The sequence below is a fragment of the Pseudorasbora parva genome, chromosome 5, assembly GCF_024679245.1.
Source record: "Pseudorasbora parva isolate DD20220531a chromosome 5, ASM2467924v1, whole genome shotgun sequence".
NCBI classification, from domain to species: Eukaryota; Metazoa; Chordata; class Actinopteri; order Cypriniformes; family Gobionidae; genus Pseudorasbora; species Pseudorasbora parva.
This window is the reverse complement of record NC_090176.1, coordinates 38,368,084-38,386,351: the sequence shown is the minus strand read 5'-3', so window position 1 is coordinate 38,386,351 and position 18,268 is coordinate 38,368,084. Positions and strand designations below refer to the sequence as shown.

At 37.0% G+C, this 18,268-nt stretch overlaps 1 protein-coding gene and 1 pseudogene across 13 annotated transcripts in view; both read right to left on the bottom strand.

Annotated features, from left to right (window-relative positions):
• lrp1bb (low density lipoprotein receptor-related protein 1Bb) overlaps positions 1-18,268 on the bottom strand; it is a 442,399-nt gene that overhangs the window by 225,802 nt on the left and 198,329 nt on the right. For all 13 annotated transcript variants that reach the window (XM_067444216.1, XM_067444217.1, XM_067444225.1 and 10 more), the window contains 2 exons: positions 4,696-4,815; positions 2,075-2,203 (listed from right to left, as the gene is read on the bottom strand). In XM_067444216.1, the coding sequence (XP_067300317.1) occupies positions 2,075-2,203; positions 4,696-4,815 (249 nt within the window). The remainder of the gene's footprint in view (positions 1-2,074; positions 2,204-4,695; positions 4,816-18,268) is intronic.
• Positions 7,957-8,073, bottom strand: LOC137076218 (5S ribosomal RNA; annotated as a pseudogene).

Genomic DNA, 18,268 nt, shown 5'->3' with positions numbered 1-18,268 from the left:
CGGCGCGTGTAATTTCCAAGATAGTCTCAGTCAGTTATAACATCCAAATTATATTTTCACAACATTTATGATTCAAAATGTATGCAAATACAGCTTTTGATTTGACGCTTTGACAATCTGTAAAACACTATGAACAAAAACAGCACAGCAGCCAAGCTAAATTCAGTAAACCTGATAAACAGTGTTCACATGTGGAGAGAAATAAAATGTATTAATGATCCAACCTCCATCCACTCTTATACAATGTGTCTGTTGTAATCTATATAGTTTCCTATTACTAACATTTTTAATATGCAACACATTTGCTCCTTATTTTATAATATTTCTCACAGTTGTAGAAAAAAAAAGGTACTGAATCACGTTTTTTATTAAAACGACTACAATTACCTGAGCCCAAACAATTGACCAATCTACAAAAGGGATTAGAATCCATTTAGAATTGTAGTGAGTGTTTTCCCTACAAAACCCCCTTATTACAAAAGCAGCCGATTTAATGATAAACTTGATTGGATTTGTGGCTGGTGGGAAGACACTCTCACAGGCAGGTGCCATTAGGCAAGTAATCATTGGCATGGCCTGATAAAGACAGAGAATAGCTGTCCTTCAGGCCCTGCTCTTCATAAAACCCAGCCTCCACTTAATCCTCAAAGTCTGGCTTATCTTTCACCAATAGCTCCATTATTTCTGTCCCTTGGCACAACAACACTGATATAAGGACTGTAGCAGAATGTCCAAAGCAAACTGCCTCAATGTTCAGGTTCTTATGGGAATGAGAGGCTGAGCTTTATGGTTTATTCTGAAAGATTTGAAGCTATTTAAACAAATATGTTGTCACAATGTCATTAAACAGACTATTAATTTGCAGTAAATTCATTATAAATATATTTTGGTCAACAACTATTATACAAATATGGGGTGGCAGTGGCTCAGTGGTTCATGTAGGTTGTCTACAAACCGAAAGGTTGGGGGTTCAATCCCCGGTTCCACCTGACCAAGTGTCGAAGTGTCCATGAGCAAGACACCTAACCCCAGCTGCTCCCGACGAGCTGGATGGCGCCTTACATGGCTGACATCGCCGTCTGTGTATGAATGGGTGAATGTGAGGCAAAAATGTAAAGCGCTTTGGATAAAAGCGCTTTACATTTTTGCCTCACATTCACCCATTCATACACCGACGGCGATTTGGCTTTGGATAAAAGCGCTATATAAATGCAGTCCATTTACCATTCCATTTACAATTATAATTCTGTCATGACGACTGTTTGGTAAGCTGTAATTGGTGTGACAATGTTGATATCTACGCTGCTGCAGAGCAAACACGGGACTTGCTACTGCCAATACATACACAGAATGCTTCTGTGAGAACGTAAGACATGCTGCTGCTGTACAATATAGCGTACATGAATTAGCCTTAGCTGACATATACAGGTGGAGCTGGGGAAGGAGGAGGGTTTCTGAGAAGCTGCACTTCTAAGGCAAATCCCAAGTATTTGAAGGTTGAGCACGCAAGCTCATTGGCTACTGATGCAGCAGGAACCAATCAGATGTTCCCTATAGATGACAATGTGATTATAAGCAGGTTGAGTTAAGGAACCTATTAGCCTAGGCCATCTAGAGGGGGAATGATTTTTTTATGATTAACTGAAAATGGTTTTTCAAATTTACATATAAGTCATGCTTGTGTAATTGGATTATTGACTCAAAATGTTACAGGTTTTAAAGCATAGCCCTTCTGACCATTGTGTGTAAACTCTCCTATCTACATGGCGATCACTGACAAGAATCCCTTTACGTTTTTTTTTTTTTTTTTTTCAGATACACGCAACATCTAATCATCATTGCGTTTTTCTGAAGCACACATTAGTGCATGTTTTTCAAGGTCAGACAATTACCAGCTCCAAAGATGGCTTGAAGCAGAGCTGTGCTGCTGTAAGTTAATTTCATTCATATCACACAGAGTAATAATCCACCTTGTTTCAACTCGGTGCACTCTTGTGAAAGAACAATATCAGGACGTGACAACATTTCAGGCGGCTTATGCAGATCCCTGGTCATTAATTCATCATGCTCTTACCGTGTTTGGCTATGCAGGAGCGTCTGTTCGGCTGCAGGCTGTACCCATCTGTACAACTGCAGCGATATGACCCATAGGTGTTCATGCAGGTCTGGCTGCATGTCCCGTACATGGCGCATTCATCATGATCTGTACACAGAGGAAGAGTCATTTATGACAAATTAGGTGTGCTCAAACATGACCCAAATACATAAAATCCACTTAATGTGGCCTCTCGGTGGCTTCTCCCTATGCCACCTAGTATCTCCGGGCAAGTCCTGCTATGCATCAGTCTCCAGAGTGTTGCCTTTTAAAGCTGTAGTGGAGTGCAATGTTCCAGAGGTGATTAACTGATTTGTCTTGGTTGAACGTCCAGAGGAACCTTTTACGAACATGGTACAGACATGTAAAAAAAATTATGTTTTAATTTACTTCCTTCAAAAAATGGTCAGTCAAAGTCAGAGTTTAACTTTTAAATAAAGGTTCATTTTCTATTAGGATTTCAGTTTAGATAGAATGGTAGATAGACTAATAGATACCCAGCAAATCTTCCTTTCACCATCTCGGTTAACTATAGACCCGATATAATCCGGCTATGAGTAGCCCACTACTAGTCAAAATATCCTTGAAATTGGTTGCATGTTGTTTTCTTGCCAAAATAACTTGCGATATGTATGATATTCCATACTGTAAGCAAAGTCATCAGTGATTACAAGGTCTTTGGTTTCATTTCTTTGACATGTTCATGTTCTAGATGACTAGTTAAAGGACAACTCCGGTGAGAAATGAACCTAGGTGCAATTAACAGATGGTTACAGACTAGATCGTTCTCTGTGATTCGTTTTTCATGGAAATCGAATGTAAAGAGTTTTATCTCTAAAAACAGATTAGCTTATAACACTAGTCTATGGGGCATAGGGTAGTGAAATTAAATCGCTAGTTCATACCACTAACAAGGCTAAAAATAGCCTCACACTAACACAGTAGCATAATGAGGGTCCCTACATGCAAACCGAAGCATAGAGAACTTTGTAAGAGTACAAACAGTTTAATAAGAAGATACTTTATAAACACAGCGCATTTGTTCACAAACAGGCACCATCTTGGAAAACAGTCTCGACTCGTCGAGCTACGAGCGCTGTTGGATGAGTGCGCATGGATGTGTGTGTTTAAAATGATGTTATGACATTACATTACATGTGTGTTCGCTCAGCGGCTGCTGTGACACTTGTTCACACTGCTAAGAGTAAACCGAGGGTAATTCAGATATGACGTTCCATATAAAAATAGTAATTTTCTCACAATTTACAAATAGTTGAAAACATTTGGGATATTGTAAGGACTCAAATGAACAAAATATATAACACTGGCCTGGTGGTTTTTGGATATTTTACTGCAAAAATTCTACATAATGCACCTTTAATTATTGGGCTATGCATCCAGTATAGACAACATCACTGATTATAATGGGTTGTATTGTCTTTCGTCCCATTGTGCCACTTGCTTTCAGTGTAGACATGAGGTTATATTGTACAATGCGCATTCAGCATCGCCGCTCTCTATACAGAGTATGTGCGTTCGTGAATCAAAACACACACAAGTTTCCCTGATTTGTGCAAATTAGGCTACATACCGTCTCCCAATACCAAAGCTCTCTTAGCCTGGGCTGTGTAGTTGTAACCACCTCTTAGCTCTGGTCCATTTTGCACTTTAAATATTAAGAGAGTGCTTTGATTTAAACGTATTTGTTTTATTTTAACTGTTTTTATTTTGATGTTCAGTTTGTGAGTTCAATAATGCGGTCACACACAGTCTCAAATCAGAAGTTCTGGAAGCTCATAATTCATGTACAGTATGATCTGAAGAGACTCGTGTGATCTCATGCAGAAAATAAAGCTACTCAGTTGAGTTTGTGGCAAAACCTTTTACAGTGCTTGTATATTGTTGTCTTTCAATGCGTTTGATAATTCATACTCAGAAATTAGAACTGAAATGATATTAAGATTAGCTAAAAAAAAATCAAAATGTTTTTCCAGTCATGAATTTGCCACTGAGGATTTCTTAAAATACTGTGAAAAATCTAGATAGATAGATAGATAGATAGATAGATAGATAGATAGATAGATAGATAGATAGATAGATAGATAGATAGATAGATAGATAGATAGATAGATAGATAGATAGATAGATAGATAGATAGATAGATAGATAGATAGATAGATAGATAGATAGATAGATAGATAGATTTCAAATGTTATATTAATGGTTTTGAACAAATTCATCACTTTAAAGAAATAAATCTACGTTATCAATTATAACGTAATTGATTATCCACATTAACTATTTCCTGTGCCCTGTTTTCTGCTATACCGGGAAAATTTGTTATAAAGTGGCTATGGTTGAGCTATATTTTACCATTGTATACAACAACCAGCCTCGATGTCATACTCAGAGGGTCTCATTTAAGTCAAACCAGGCCAAGAAGTCACTTTGACCTCTCTGAATTCAATGCCACACGTCAAATAAAGCAGGACGGAGGTGTGAAAAGACACCCAGGGGATGGACGGCCACCCCTCTCCCCCCTCATTGCCCAAAGCTGATCATTCATCTGAGATGTCTGCCATGACCCTGAGAGCGCCTACCTCTGCAGCTACGCCCATCCTCTCCCACCTCGAATCCATCCGCACAGAAGCAGAATGTGCCGTTTCTGGTCATGATGCATCCGTAACGGCAATGCAACTCGTGACAGGCTGACAGGAGTTCTGTGGGAGGAAAGAGGGAGAAAGAGAGAAAGAGTTTGAGAGTGAGGGAAAAACATGTAAATTGCTTTTTGATTTCACTCCCTCTAAAAGCCCTTCCTTGCCATCAGCACAAGGATGTGCCAGCGCGTACTGACAGTTGTGAGCCAGAGGCGGGGATCAATAGCACTCCGTGCGGGTGAAACCAGAGAGGTGCTCCACACAGCGAAAAAGAGATGAAATTAGAAGAAATACCTAACCTTTCTGTTGAAAATTCTATGAGCAAAGAAAAAGGTTTTGTGTGGAGACCCGCAGAAGCTTTTAGCAATTCTTCATGGTCTTCGGCTCTCAGAATTCAATCAAACTGCCACAAAAGAGTTGTGGCACAACCTTGCTATTAGGTTTTTCATTAATAGTTTCCACAGTGGACATTCACTGAACACCAAATTGTTTATATTTAGCAGGGATGAAATGGAAGTGACTGCTGGTTGTTTGGCATCCATCTTGAAACCTTCTGATTGGCATCCATTGGATTTTTCTTGTATTGAATTGAAAATGTCGTCACTGTTGGAAAAAAACACCATTGAGGAACAGACACAGAAACTACATGATGTTTTTACTGCATAATGTACCACAGGCAGAAAAGTTCACGATCCTAATAAACTATATATTTTTGGATGGATCCATTTAACTTGTTTTTGTTGAATTTCCAATGAGTACCAAAAACAAATGCAAAGCACACTCCCTAAACAATGACACATGCAGTATAACCCTTAAAGACCAAGCACTGATATTGACTTCCCCCACTCCCTCCTTAAGTGTATATTTTTGCATACTGGGTTTTAGGGTGAATTTTACAAGTGTTGCAATAAAAACAGATTTATAAGTTTGCTACATTTTACAGATCCTTTCTCCAGAAGCCTTCACAAGAAGCCAGACGAATGAGAATTGGATATGTTCATCTCAGGGCAGTTGCATGACCCTTAAATAATTCTACACTTCCCTGACCCCCTATGAAATTTCTGAAAATGCATATTTACAGACCTGCAATCCAGTGGCCCTCTCTATAAAGCCTTCCCTGTAAGCCTGAAGGCTGAACACAATGGCCCCTCTTATACTCTATAAATTTTCATTAGACAACGTAAAAAAATAATTTGAAGTAGTTTATCTATGATTTATTGCATGGGCTCTATTGTGCAAATTTAGGGCCATGTTTACTAAACAGGGAGAATTAGCTTGAGAATGGAATTGAGAGAGGAAAGTTCTGGGCATAATCTATTGATGGATGCAATTAAACAACACAGGAGCAGCTGGATCATTTCCAAATACTAGGGGTGTGAATCTTCACTGGTCTCATGATTTAATCTGATTATGATTATCATGTCAATGATTTTTTTGATTCAATTAATTATCACGATGCATTGCATCTTTACTTCTAAATATTACTGCACATGCCTAAGGCTACATTTTCAAAAATGAATGCAATCGGTCAGATATGAACTGTTTTTATAACTTTATTTGATCTGCTCCAGGAAAGTACACTCCTTGAATGTAGCAAACATCAAAGTAAACTTAAGTCTGAACACAGCAGACGACAGGAGCATACACACTACACTAGTAAAAAAAGAAAAAAATCATTAAACTGTCAAGTAGTGTACTTAAGTTGCGCATACTTGCACACATGCTGTAAATGTTAAAGGGATAGTTCACCCAAAAATTACAATTACCCTATGATTTACTCGCCCTCAAGCCATCATAGGTGTATGCCGTTCTCTCTTTCAGAAGAATGCAATTGGAGTTATATTTAAAAAAAAAAAAATCCTGGCTCTTCCAAGCAATACAATGGCGAATGCCAGCCCAAAATTTGAAAATTTGATATCCATATTTAAAAGTTAAGAAATAAAATATCTAGCTTCTTAATAGACCCCTTCCATATTCAACTTACGAAAAAGGCGTTATTAGCCTTTCCCCGAGCCCAGTCCCCCTTAGTTACTGTTGCTACGTCCGACAAACAAATGGTCAAACACGACCAGCGCAACAGATTTCCATGAGGGGAGCGGGATTACCAAGGCATAGAGTCAATGTCAAGATGTTTGGTCTGGAAACTCACCATTGACGGCTCAATCCGAGGGGCGGGATAAATGGTTGTCTTTCAAACTCCCTCTGCACACGATAGGATAGCTCTACACCAACCAGAGCAACGAAGGTGAAACAGAGCTCGTTGATAGATTAAACATTCACCGTATCCGGTCGGCTAAACTCCGAACACATCTTCCCTTTTTAAGAATGACTTCAGTGCCGTTCTTTTCTCAAAGAAAAGCTTAACTCCAAGTCTTCCAGAATCGCAGTCAAAGCTGATTCGAAAGACAGCCGCCGTTCACCAGTTTCTGTATTTACTAGAAGCACGCAAACGCAACTCGGCTGTCGTCATTATGGTCCCGCCCGCCGACTCTATACACGATGTGATTGGCCCGTCCAAGGGTATTGAGAGTTCCTAAACGACATTTGCGGGCAGATAAAATTTGCAGAAAGTATCAAAAACTTCTCAGTCTCATGACCTTCATCAGGCATGAATATACTGAAAATAGCCCCACCAAAAACTTTAATTAGTGAAACATTTGCTATTATTGAATTGGCTTTTAACATTTGCAATTATTGCATCTCTAAAAGCCAAGCGGCTGTCTTCGTAAAATGAATTAAAGACAGAACTTTAAAATAATAATAATAATGTGTTCGATTTATATAACGCTTTTCAAGGCACTCAAAGCGCTTTCCATTGAAGGGGGGAATCTCCTCAACCACCACCAATGTGCAGCATCCACCTGGATGATGCGACGGCAGCCATATTGCGCCAGAACGCTCACCACACACCAGCTTATGGCAGAGAGGAGACCGAGTAATGAAGCCAATCAGGAGAGGGGGATGATTAGGAGGCCATGATGGACAGGGGCCAAATTTGGCCAGGATGCCGGGGTTACACCCTTACTCTTTTTCCAAAGGACATCCTGGGATTTTTAATGACCACAGAGAGTCAGGACCTCGGTTTAACGTCTCATCCGAAAGACGGTGCTCATTGACAGTATAGTGTCCCCATCACTATACTGGGGTGTTAGGACCCACACAGACTACAGGGTGAGCACCCCCTGCTGGCCTCACTAACACCTCTACCAGCAGCTACCTGGTTTTCCCATTTGGTCTCCCATCCAGGTACTGACCAGGCTCAGCCCTGCTTAGCTTCAGTGGAAAACCAGTCTTGGGCTACAGGGTGATATGGCTGCTGGTTAAAGAAAAACATCTACAACTGAGCATTAAGTCATGTTTCAAAAATGTCACTAGCTATGTTTTTATCCAAAGCTGCACATTTAACTTGTGCGCCAAATTGGAACATCACATAAAATGTGCGAATAAAGCAGCCTTTCCATCCCACGTTCAAGAGAATAAAATCACTTCCTGGGAAGTTGCCGCAAAATATCTGTAATAAAAATGGAAGTTGATGCAATCGGAGAAGCCACTGTGACTCTTTACTCCTACATCATAATGACTTTCGTCTCAAAGCAAGCACGCAAAATGCAATAAACTCTGTCAACTTGCGTTCGTATGCCTGGTGTTTGGGAACGCAACTGTGTGAGATGCTTCTGGGAGGAAATAAACCAAATCATTTTGATGACAGACTTTGGCTCAGTCAGTTCAGAATGATAAAACCAACATTTGAGATGCTGTGCAATTCAACCAATTATCCAATCACATCTACTATTGAGGCAAAGTCTCTTTTTTTGGACATCAAGGAATTAAATCTGTAAATGTTTTTCCATCGTAGTTTACATGCATGTTACTGGATAACAAATCTTTATGATTTTTTTGCACATATTGCCCCACTATACACCGTTTTTAATGCGATTTCCCAAATGCACTTAAAAATAGGTAGTCCAAAACAAATTGCAAATATTACAAAACATGATTTCTATATTTTGGAGCAATAATAGAGACACAAAATCAGTTATTTAAGTGTACTTTTTTTCCTGTGTATTGTTAATATCAGTGATCTAAGCTCTGATATTAGACACAATGCATGCTGTAGGCAAACAGCAAAAACATATTGTATTTTGTGTGTGAAATATCTTGACAAAACGAACATAACATGATCATTTTCTACTAAGACGACCCTAAAATTCATTTTCGAGTTGTTTTTTGTCTGCCTTCCTTGCCGTGCCGCCTGTCATTCTCTCTGTAAGGTCTCAGTGGAATACTAGTGCAACAACCTAAAATTATTTTCATACAGTGCAAGCAACAAAGGCCACATCAGCACGTCTCTGAATCCCCCTGTCTGCCTGTCACATATTAAATCATGTGGCGGTTCCTGAGAAAGGCAAAAGACCCAACCAGCTATTGTTCACTGCACTTTTCAGACGTTTGTGGGTGTGGATTCAACTGCACAATTGCAATTACTACAAAGACAAGCGATTTACCAGCCTCAAGAAAAATAAAATAACATGTGAATTATCATTCAAGCCATTCAAATCTGAAATGATGAGCTCTCAAAAACACAAGCTTTTCTTCAGTTATTTCAAGACATGCGACTGCTAAACATCAATTACTGTCAAAGGAATGTATGTAAATCTGTTCTTTGATTTCTTACATCTCATGTCTGATAACAGTCATTGAGCAATCACTAATACATAGGTTTGGTTATAGATTCTTCATAATTTCAAACCAAAATAATTTCTGTACATTTCTCTTCTCTGTGCAACCTATTATATTAGTTTAAGATATACTACTACTTCTACTGCTACTCCTCCTTCTCCTACTAACACTACCACCAATAATAAAATAGATAAATAGATAGATAAATACAATTAACATTCATTGACACTCATCACTCCTTAAATAAAATACAATTATAAAATAAAATAAAAATAATAATAAGTTACCAAATTAACATTCATTGACAGCTATGGATCTTGATTTTATTATAAAATAATATTTTCTTAAATAATACTAATAATAAATATTTAGAAAATAAACAAATAAAAGAAAATAAATAAAAATAAAATAATAAAATGGATCTTGATTTTATTTTAAAATAAAACAACATATTTAATTATAATAATAATAATAATAATAATAATAATAATAATAATAATAATAATAATAATAATAATAATAATAAATATTTAGAGAAGAAACACAAATTAATAAAAAAAAAAAAAAAAAAAAAAAGTGTAATATGAATCAGGCAGTCAGTGAACAAACTGCAGATGGTCTGTGAGAACGCCATCTGAGGCTGAGACTACTAGCTGGCATACTAAAGCAGGTTTTTATGGATTCATGGCTTCATTACATGTCTTAGCAGCAGCACCAGTGACACACTAAGTTGAAGCTGCTTTTGTAATAGCAAATGCAAAATACAGGTTGAATCAAGAGCATTAACAAAAGATTAGGGTGTAACTTAGCCAGCACTGGCGCTTTAAAAATAAATAAATAAAAAATTGGCATACCCAGACTAAAAAAAGATATAGCTCATGAATCCTTTGGACTAAAAGCAGAAGTATGGTCTTCATTTGAAAGAAGACACTTGGCAGCTTACTGTAGAGTCCCATTTAATTATTTTCATAATGATAAAAAATAGCTATAATACATTTCAAAGTTTTGTTAAGTTATTAGAAATTATTTATTATGAAATATCTTTATGAAATAAAATTGAAGTTGGCCTTGTTGCAATCTATAAACGCACTACAGCTATAGCCACAAGTCCATATTATATTTCGAATCTGAAGATGATAAGTCTAAAATGTTTTTTAAGATCATGCCATGTGATTTTATTTTGAGACTCTAAAATGCTAACTAATGTTTTATTGCCATCTTCTAAGCTTCCATTCAGTGTATCGTCTCTATTGTTTTGTGGTGCAAAGTGTCCCATTCAGTTTCAGTCTCCCCAACACACACCTCTCGGCCTGGTTATGGCTCGAATTATTCATTATTCTTTAGTCTTCATTGTAAGTCACATGGTCTGCCTCATCATCGCGAGTGCCATGTATGGACTGAATGAAAGCACAGCACATCAGAGTATCCAGCGCTCATAATGATTACATCTGCGCATTTTGGGTAAAACATGTTTAAATATTACTCCTCTATATAGAAATTTGAGACTCTATCAAAATTTCTCCACATCTGCACATTTTTGAACTAAAAGCCCTGAGGGATGTTGTTTTGTTAAAAGTCTTCATAATGACCATAGAGGAGTTTTTTTTCTTTTTTTCTTCTGAACGGAAGCGGCTGACGCTCATGTTTCAATCAAAAGGTACCGACTGCAATTTTCATATTCATAACTCCTGACCCATATTAACACATTACGGTCACTATAATATTTTGAGAACAAAACAGAGGTATAAAAAACTAAAAAAGTCTGAGATCTTTTTAATGATTATAGATTGTCAAGGTAATTACTTACATCTGACAGTAATTTTGAGCTAATTTTTTAAACATAGAATGCTTCAGTACGTCCATGTCCTTGCACACCTCAACAGGTTAAAAAAGTAAAAAGATAAATACCATTTTCATAAAGAAAGCTTTACAAGTAATATTCCATCAACCCAAAAAAATGTTCTCTGCATCAAGAGAAGTGATTGGTAATTGCAGTTCATCTTGTCAGAAACTAACTGAATGTTTAACTGTGGCTAAATATGTAATTGCTATTTAGCGCAGTATTTAATTTCAATGGTTAATCAATGGCATTCACAGCAAATGTTAGCATGCAACACGTTGACAACACTCAGAAGGTGAAGCAAGCATGGATTTTGAAGGTGCCGTATATTTTTTAAAATTACAAGCATAACATGTCCTTAATACCTGGCATATCACTGAAATAAGTGTCCTGAGAAATGTCTTTAGCGCTGTAAACACCACAAAATTGTTGGGAGAGAAGCAAAAGCATTTTCAGCCAATCAGAAATGCTCTCTGTTTGTATGTTTGGGTTGCTGACATCAGGCTGGCCGACTGGATTGGAGGTCAGGGATTTGTAGAGAGAGTGTGTGGTTAAACTGAAATCACCTACAGAACCTTTAGGACCGGTTGTGTTTTGATAGTCCTGAAAAGGTTTAAGCTCTGATTTTGTCATTCATTCCACGTAACTTAGAGCAGTTGCATTCATGAACTTTTTTATTAGATGCATAATGCTTTGTGGAGACAAAAGGCCAGACAAAGCAATGAGACGGTAGGCCGACAGATATCCAGGACTAATCCTTATATCTGCTTTCAAACATCGGTGCGCTCTTATGACCCGATGGATATTCACAACAATGTGTCTTCCGCTGATGCTGAAACATTTCATGGCTTGCTAGGCAAAGCTACACATTTTTTGTTTGTCTGTTTGTTTGTTGAAACATGGGCATGTGACAAAAATCCATTTTTTGGGGGCAAATTATTCCTTTAAAAGCATAAAGTAACCACCAGAATAAATAAAGATAATTTGTATGATGTTCCTAAATACAAATCTTCAAAAAAAAAAAAAAAAAATGCTTAATCATTTCACAAATATTTCTTAAGGACTTCTTATTTTTTAATAAGAAAATAAAGGTTTTGGTGTCATCTTATGGCAGTTTTTGAAGAAGACCAGCACACTGCATCACGTTTATAATGTGCCATGTGTTTTGTATTATTTTCAAAAGAGCCTGTCTCAAGATGGAGCAACATAATGACAGTATAAATGCTAAAATGTTAAAGGGGGAGTTTATGCGTACTGAGTTTTTTACACTGTTAAAGACAAAAAAGAAAAAGAAAAAGTTGGACGTTTGATGGAGTATTTCTGTGCCAAAATACTCCTGGTTTCTCATAAGTTTCAGACATTTTTGGGGGTATGGTATGGGTCTATCTGACATCAGGGCGGAATGTCCTTGTACAAGAATTTCTCCCGGAAGGGCGCGCGACTGGAGCGAGAGAGCAAACGCTTTAGGGAAGCCGGCTGCGCTGTGCTGCAGTCACAGGACTTCACAAAATCAACAATGTCACCAAACAAGAGTGTTGTTGGTTGTCAGGGCAAGACAACCCTGCACAGCTTCCCAAAGATCCCAGCGTTAATGTGACAGTGGATGGAGTTTTTTTTCCGGAGCAGCAACGGAGTTGTGAAAGCGTTTTTGTTTGTTTCCAGCATTTTGGCGATGATGGTTTATAAACAAGAACAATAACTCTTCGGATTTGTAGCCTGAATAATGCTGAAAGATGGAGCGGTTCTAGCGATTAAGGTTCACGGTTGTATATTGGAAGCAGGTGGTGAGTAAAACTGCTAAACGCGCACTAGTCTGATATGCAAAACCATTCTGCTAACATTAAATCATGTAAAATAGTCCATACACCAAATGATGTCCTCATAAACCACGAGTAAACACACACAAATGTTGTTAAAGGGTTAGTTCACCCAAAAATGAAATTGATGTCATTAATGACTCACCCTAATGTCGTTCCACACCCATAAGACCTCTGTTCATCTTCAGAACACTGTTTAAGATTTTTTATATTTAGTCCGACAGCATATCTAATTGTAGGCACACTGTACTGTCCATGTCCAGAAAGGGAATAAAAACATCATTAAAGTAGTCAATATCTGACATCAGTTAGTTAGTAGGAATCTCTTGAAGCATCGAAAATACATTTTGGTCCAAAAATAGCAAAAACTACGACTTAATTTGTCCGCGTTTGTTTTCAAACCTCAAATAAAGATTCAAACGGTCATGAATCAGCGGATTGATTCATGATTGCGAGGCAAACTGCTGAAATCACGTGACATTGGAGATCCGAATCATAAATCAATCCGGACAGTATGGACACATGGACAGTATAGTGTGCATACACTTATATACGATGTCGGACTGAACATAAATCGGTTACATCGGTTCCTGCCCTGTAATTGTTTTTTGTTGGTTTTACTTAAAAAAGTAAGTAACCTGGTTGTCCTTAAAATTGAGTTTATTGAAGTTAAAAATTTGAGTTGATACAATGAGGAAAATTGACAGAAACTCAAAACAGCATTGTATCTGAACCACATAAAAAAGTTGATAAACCATGAAAATAGCACAATTTAGCACGTTTCACTGCGTCATCACAAATAAAACACACACAATTACCCAATATGCTTACAAAATCTTTAAATAATATTTAAATAAAGGTTGTCAATTTTCATAAATGTTCATTGTATTAACTCAATTTTTTTAATTTCAATGAACTCAAAATTTTAAGGCAACCAGGTCACTTTTTTAAAAATATTTTTGTACAGTGTTGGTAGTTTTTTTTTCTGACAAACACATTTAGTCATTTTTGTTACTAAATTTTGAGTTCAACAAGAAGTTATATTATCAATAGTCGTTTATATTATTGATCACTTCTTGAGTACAAGGTTCATATGTATTATATGTGTAAGTTATACTGTAATGCCTAATACTCAATCAATTTAATAAACATCTTACCTTTGGGTGATTTAGTTGGAGATCAGCTTAGAGAGATTTACAATGATTTTAAGAACATAATCTTCCCTGGAAATTAAACCCTTCTTAAGTTTTGTCTCAAGAAAAAATCTTTAATAAAAATGTTTTTGAGGATACAGTTAGAAAATAAGAAGAAAATAATAGCTAATGAGAATGTTTATTTAATTTGATGCCAGAAGTGAAACATCTTTTTCTTTATTTCCTTCCCATGGCAAAGCACTTATGTTCCTTGTGACAGGTGTTCCACTTCCCCTCCGATCATCTTCGCCCTGGCCCACATGAAGGCTCACCACAGGAGGGCCGTGATAACGGAATGCTGCTGGCAGCGCGTGACGTGGTGCACTTGACGCTTATTGTGCCCTGTCACCGCTGCCATAAATCCAGCATCCAGTCTCTCCTGTGCTGAGCCAGCCTCCCCTTGTGCATCATAAACTGCCCCCGAGTTCAAGGTATGCTGCCACATGACGGGCCACCAGTAAGCTGTTGACTCCCTGGCCTAGCCATGCGGGAACGGTCTCCTTTTAAGGTGTATTCCTACAAAAAAATGTCAAGGACAGACACTAACTTTAGAGGCCTTTAAAACACATAGCAAGAGATCAGTGGGAGTCCTGACTCACTTGTTGCCCTAGGCAACAACTTTCTGTGACTTTCTGAAATCACAAGTGTCTTAAAGGGAAAACTCTGGCATCATTTACTCACTTTGATGTAATTCCATTCCTGTATGACTTATATGTTTGTTTGTTTTTATATAAAATGGTATTTTAAATTAATGTTGAACTGTTTTTGCACATACACTAAAAGTCAAAGGGGTCCAAAATAACAAGAGACATTACTGTATATGGACAAAAAAAGATTTGATGAGATGTGTTTTTATGTACATATAAACAGTACTGTGCAAGTCTTAGGCCAAGTCTTTGGCATGTTAGTATTTTCACGCACGCACGCACACAGTGTTTCCATGTTTTATGGGGACTTTCCATAGGCGTAATGGATTTTATTCTGTACAAACCGTATTTTCTACCCCCCTACACTGCCCCTGCCCCTAAACCTACCCACCACAGGAAACATTCTGCAATTTTACTTTCTCAAAAAAACTCCTTCTGTGTGATTTATAAAAAAATTTCCTCATGGGGACCTAAAAATGTCCACACAAAGATTTCAGATATTGCCATCTTTGTGGGGATATTTTGTCCCCATAACGTAATGATTATCAGCCCACACATACACATGCATGCACGCACTAACACACACCACACACGCACGCACGCACGCACGCACGCACGCACGCACGCACGCACGCACGCACGCACGCACGCACGCACGCACGCACACACACACACACACACACACACACACACACACACACACACACACACACACACACGTTTTAAAGTTATTTAGTACAGGCCTTTTAGTATTTAGTACCATTTAAATATCATTCTAATATTCTGATTTATTATGAGTGTTGGAAACAGTTCTGCTGCCTAATATAGTTGATGAATAAAAGGTTCAAAATAACTGCATTTATTCAAAAAAAAAAACACATTTTCAAATAATATAAATCTCCTTTACTATCAATTTTTATCAGTTCAACACATCCTTGCTGAATAAAATGATTGATTTATTTCAAAAAATGAAAGGAAAAAATGACTGACCCCAAATTACTGACCAGTAATGTATATTGTGTTACAAAAGATTTCTATTTTTAAAACATTTGCTTCAGGTTATATTCATCAAAGTATTATAAAAAAGTATCAAAGGTTATGAAAAAATATTAAGCAGCAGAACCGTTTCCAACTTTGAAAATAAATCTTCATATTAGAATGATTTCTGAAGGATCATGTGACACTGAAGACTGGAGGAATGATACTGAAAATTCAGCTTTCATCACAGAAATAAATGATCATTTAAAGTATAATAGATTGAAAACAATATTTTTTTTAAAATTGTAACAATATATCACAATATAAAAAAATGTTTCTGTATTTTTGATCAAATAAATGCAGGCTTGATGAGCAGAAGAAACTTATTTCAAAAACATTACAAATAGTAATGTGTCCAAACGTTTGGCCTGTACTGTACATATTTTGCTTCGCTGTGTCAGAAGGAAATATCAGTTTACATTTCCAAACATTCCTTTTGCCAGTAATTGCAATAATCCAGTGAGATTTTTGTAAACACAAGGAGGCTGACAACAGCCGGTATGATCCACACGGAGATCAGATCTCATCAACATAGAAGACTTCTGTGATTACATGAAGAAACAGAAAAAAAAACGGAGACAAACTAAATCCAGAAGAACTGTGGCAATATATATCTGTGTTCCACAGAGAAAATAAGTCATGCAGGTTTGGAACATCATGAGGATGTGTAAATGAAAAAAAAAAAAAAAAAAAAAAAAAATGGGGGTAAATTGAAGTATGTTCTGCCTTTGCTCTAAATGGTTTCCTAAACTAGTTTTTAAGTAACATTTTAGTTTAAGGTCCTCGTCTCACTATTAACTAGCTGCTTCAAGGCTATATATTAGTATATTGGCTGTTTATTACTTATAAAGCACATATTAATGTCTTATTCAGCATGACCATATTGTACATCCCGTATTCCTATCAAATGCCTAAACTAAACAACTACTAAAATAAGCTGGAATTAGGAGTTTATTGAGGCAAAAGTCATAGTTAATAGTGAGAATTGGACCTTAAAATAAAGTGTGATCCAAATTTCTAAACCTGGCATTGTAAATACTATTCAGCGAGGATGCATTAAATTGATCGAAAAGTGACTTAAAAATGTATTTCAAATAAATGTTGTTCTTTTGAACTTTCAATTCATATTGAAAAAGGGCACTTGATTTGATATGTTTTATATTATGCAACATTTAAACGTTTTTGAGTGTGACTTACATTGTCTGAGGACAGAGGGTTGAACTCATATTAAAGCCACCACACAAATGTCAGGGATTATGCAATGCCCACTCGATCTCCAACTAATTTGTTTCAATGGGAGTCTTAACAGAACATGGAGCACAGTGAATTAAACCACTGCTGAATGAATGATAGAGTGGAATTATGTGTGGGTGCAAAATACATATAATTGTTATTCTTATCAAAAACTTAAAGATACACACATATGGACTGAAAACTACTTATTACTCCACCCACACAAACATGAACATGAGTGAAAAGAAAGAGCAGCAGAAGTCTGTAATTTTACTTCTCCATATGGATTAATTACAGGCCAGCTCTGGAGACCTTCATGGCCTTTGCTTCTCCAAGGTCTGTCTTAATCCAATTCTTTGCCTGGTTTTCAGGGCTCTCTAATTAATCTGGGACCAAATTAAGATGCTGATCTTTGCACAAGCCATGGTCATTGGAGAAGCAATAGTGTTTAATAAGCATGCGATAGTTCTGCCTCTCTGAGGAATTTGATTTGTTAAAAATGGATCTCTCCTGACAAATTAAGGCTCATACAGTATATCCAAATTCATGTATTTCTGATGTGCCGCATTTATCAAATCTGTTTGTTTATGTAAAGAGCACAAATCTTGAGAAAATTTTGAAATATTACAATTTATAATAGATTTATATCAATATTTTAAATAGCTGGTTGATTAGCTGATTGATCGATTGGCTGATTGATCGATTGGCTGATTGGGTGATTAATTGGCTGAGTGGTTGGTTGATTTATTAGTTGGTTGGTCAATTGATTGATTGATTGGCTAGTTGATTGATTTATGTATTGGTTTGTTAAAGGGTTAGTTCATCCCAGAAATGAAATTGCTGTCATTAATGACTCACCCTAATGTCGTTCCACACCCCTAAGACCTCCATTCATCTTCAGAACACTGTTTAAGATATTTTATATTTTAGTCCCAGAGCATATGCAGTATATGCACACTATACTGTCCATGCCCAGAAAGGGAATAAAAACATCATCAAAGTAGTCCATACGATTAACCCGTGATTTCAGCAGTTTGGATCGCGTGTCAAACTGCTGAAATCACGTGA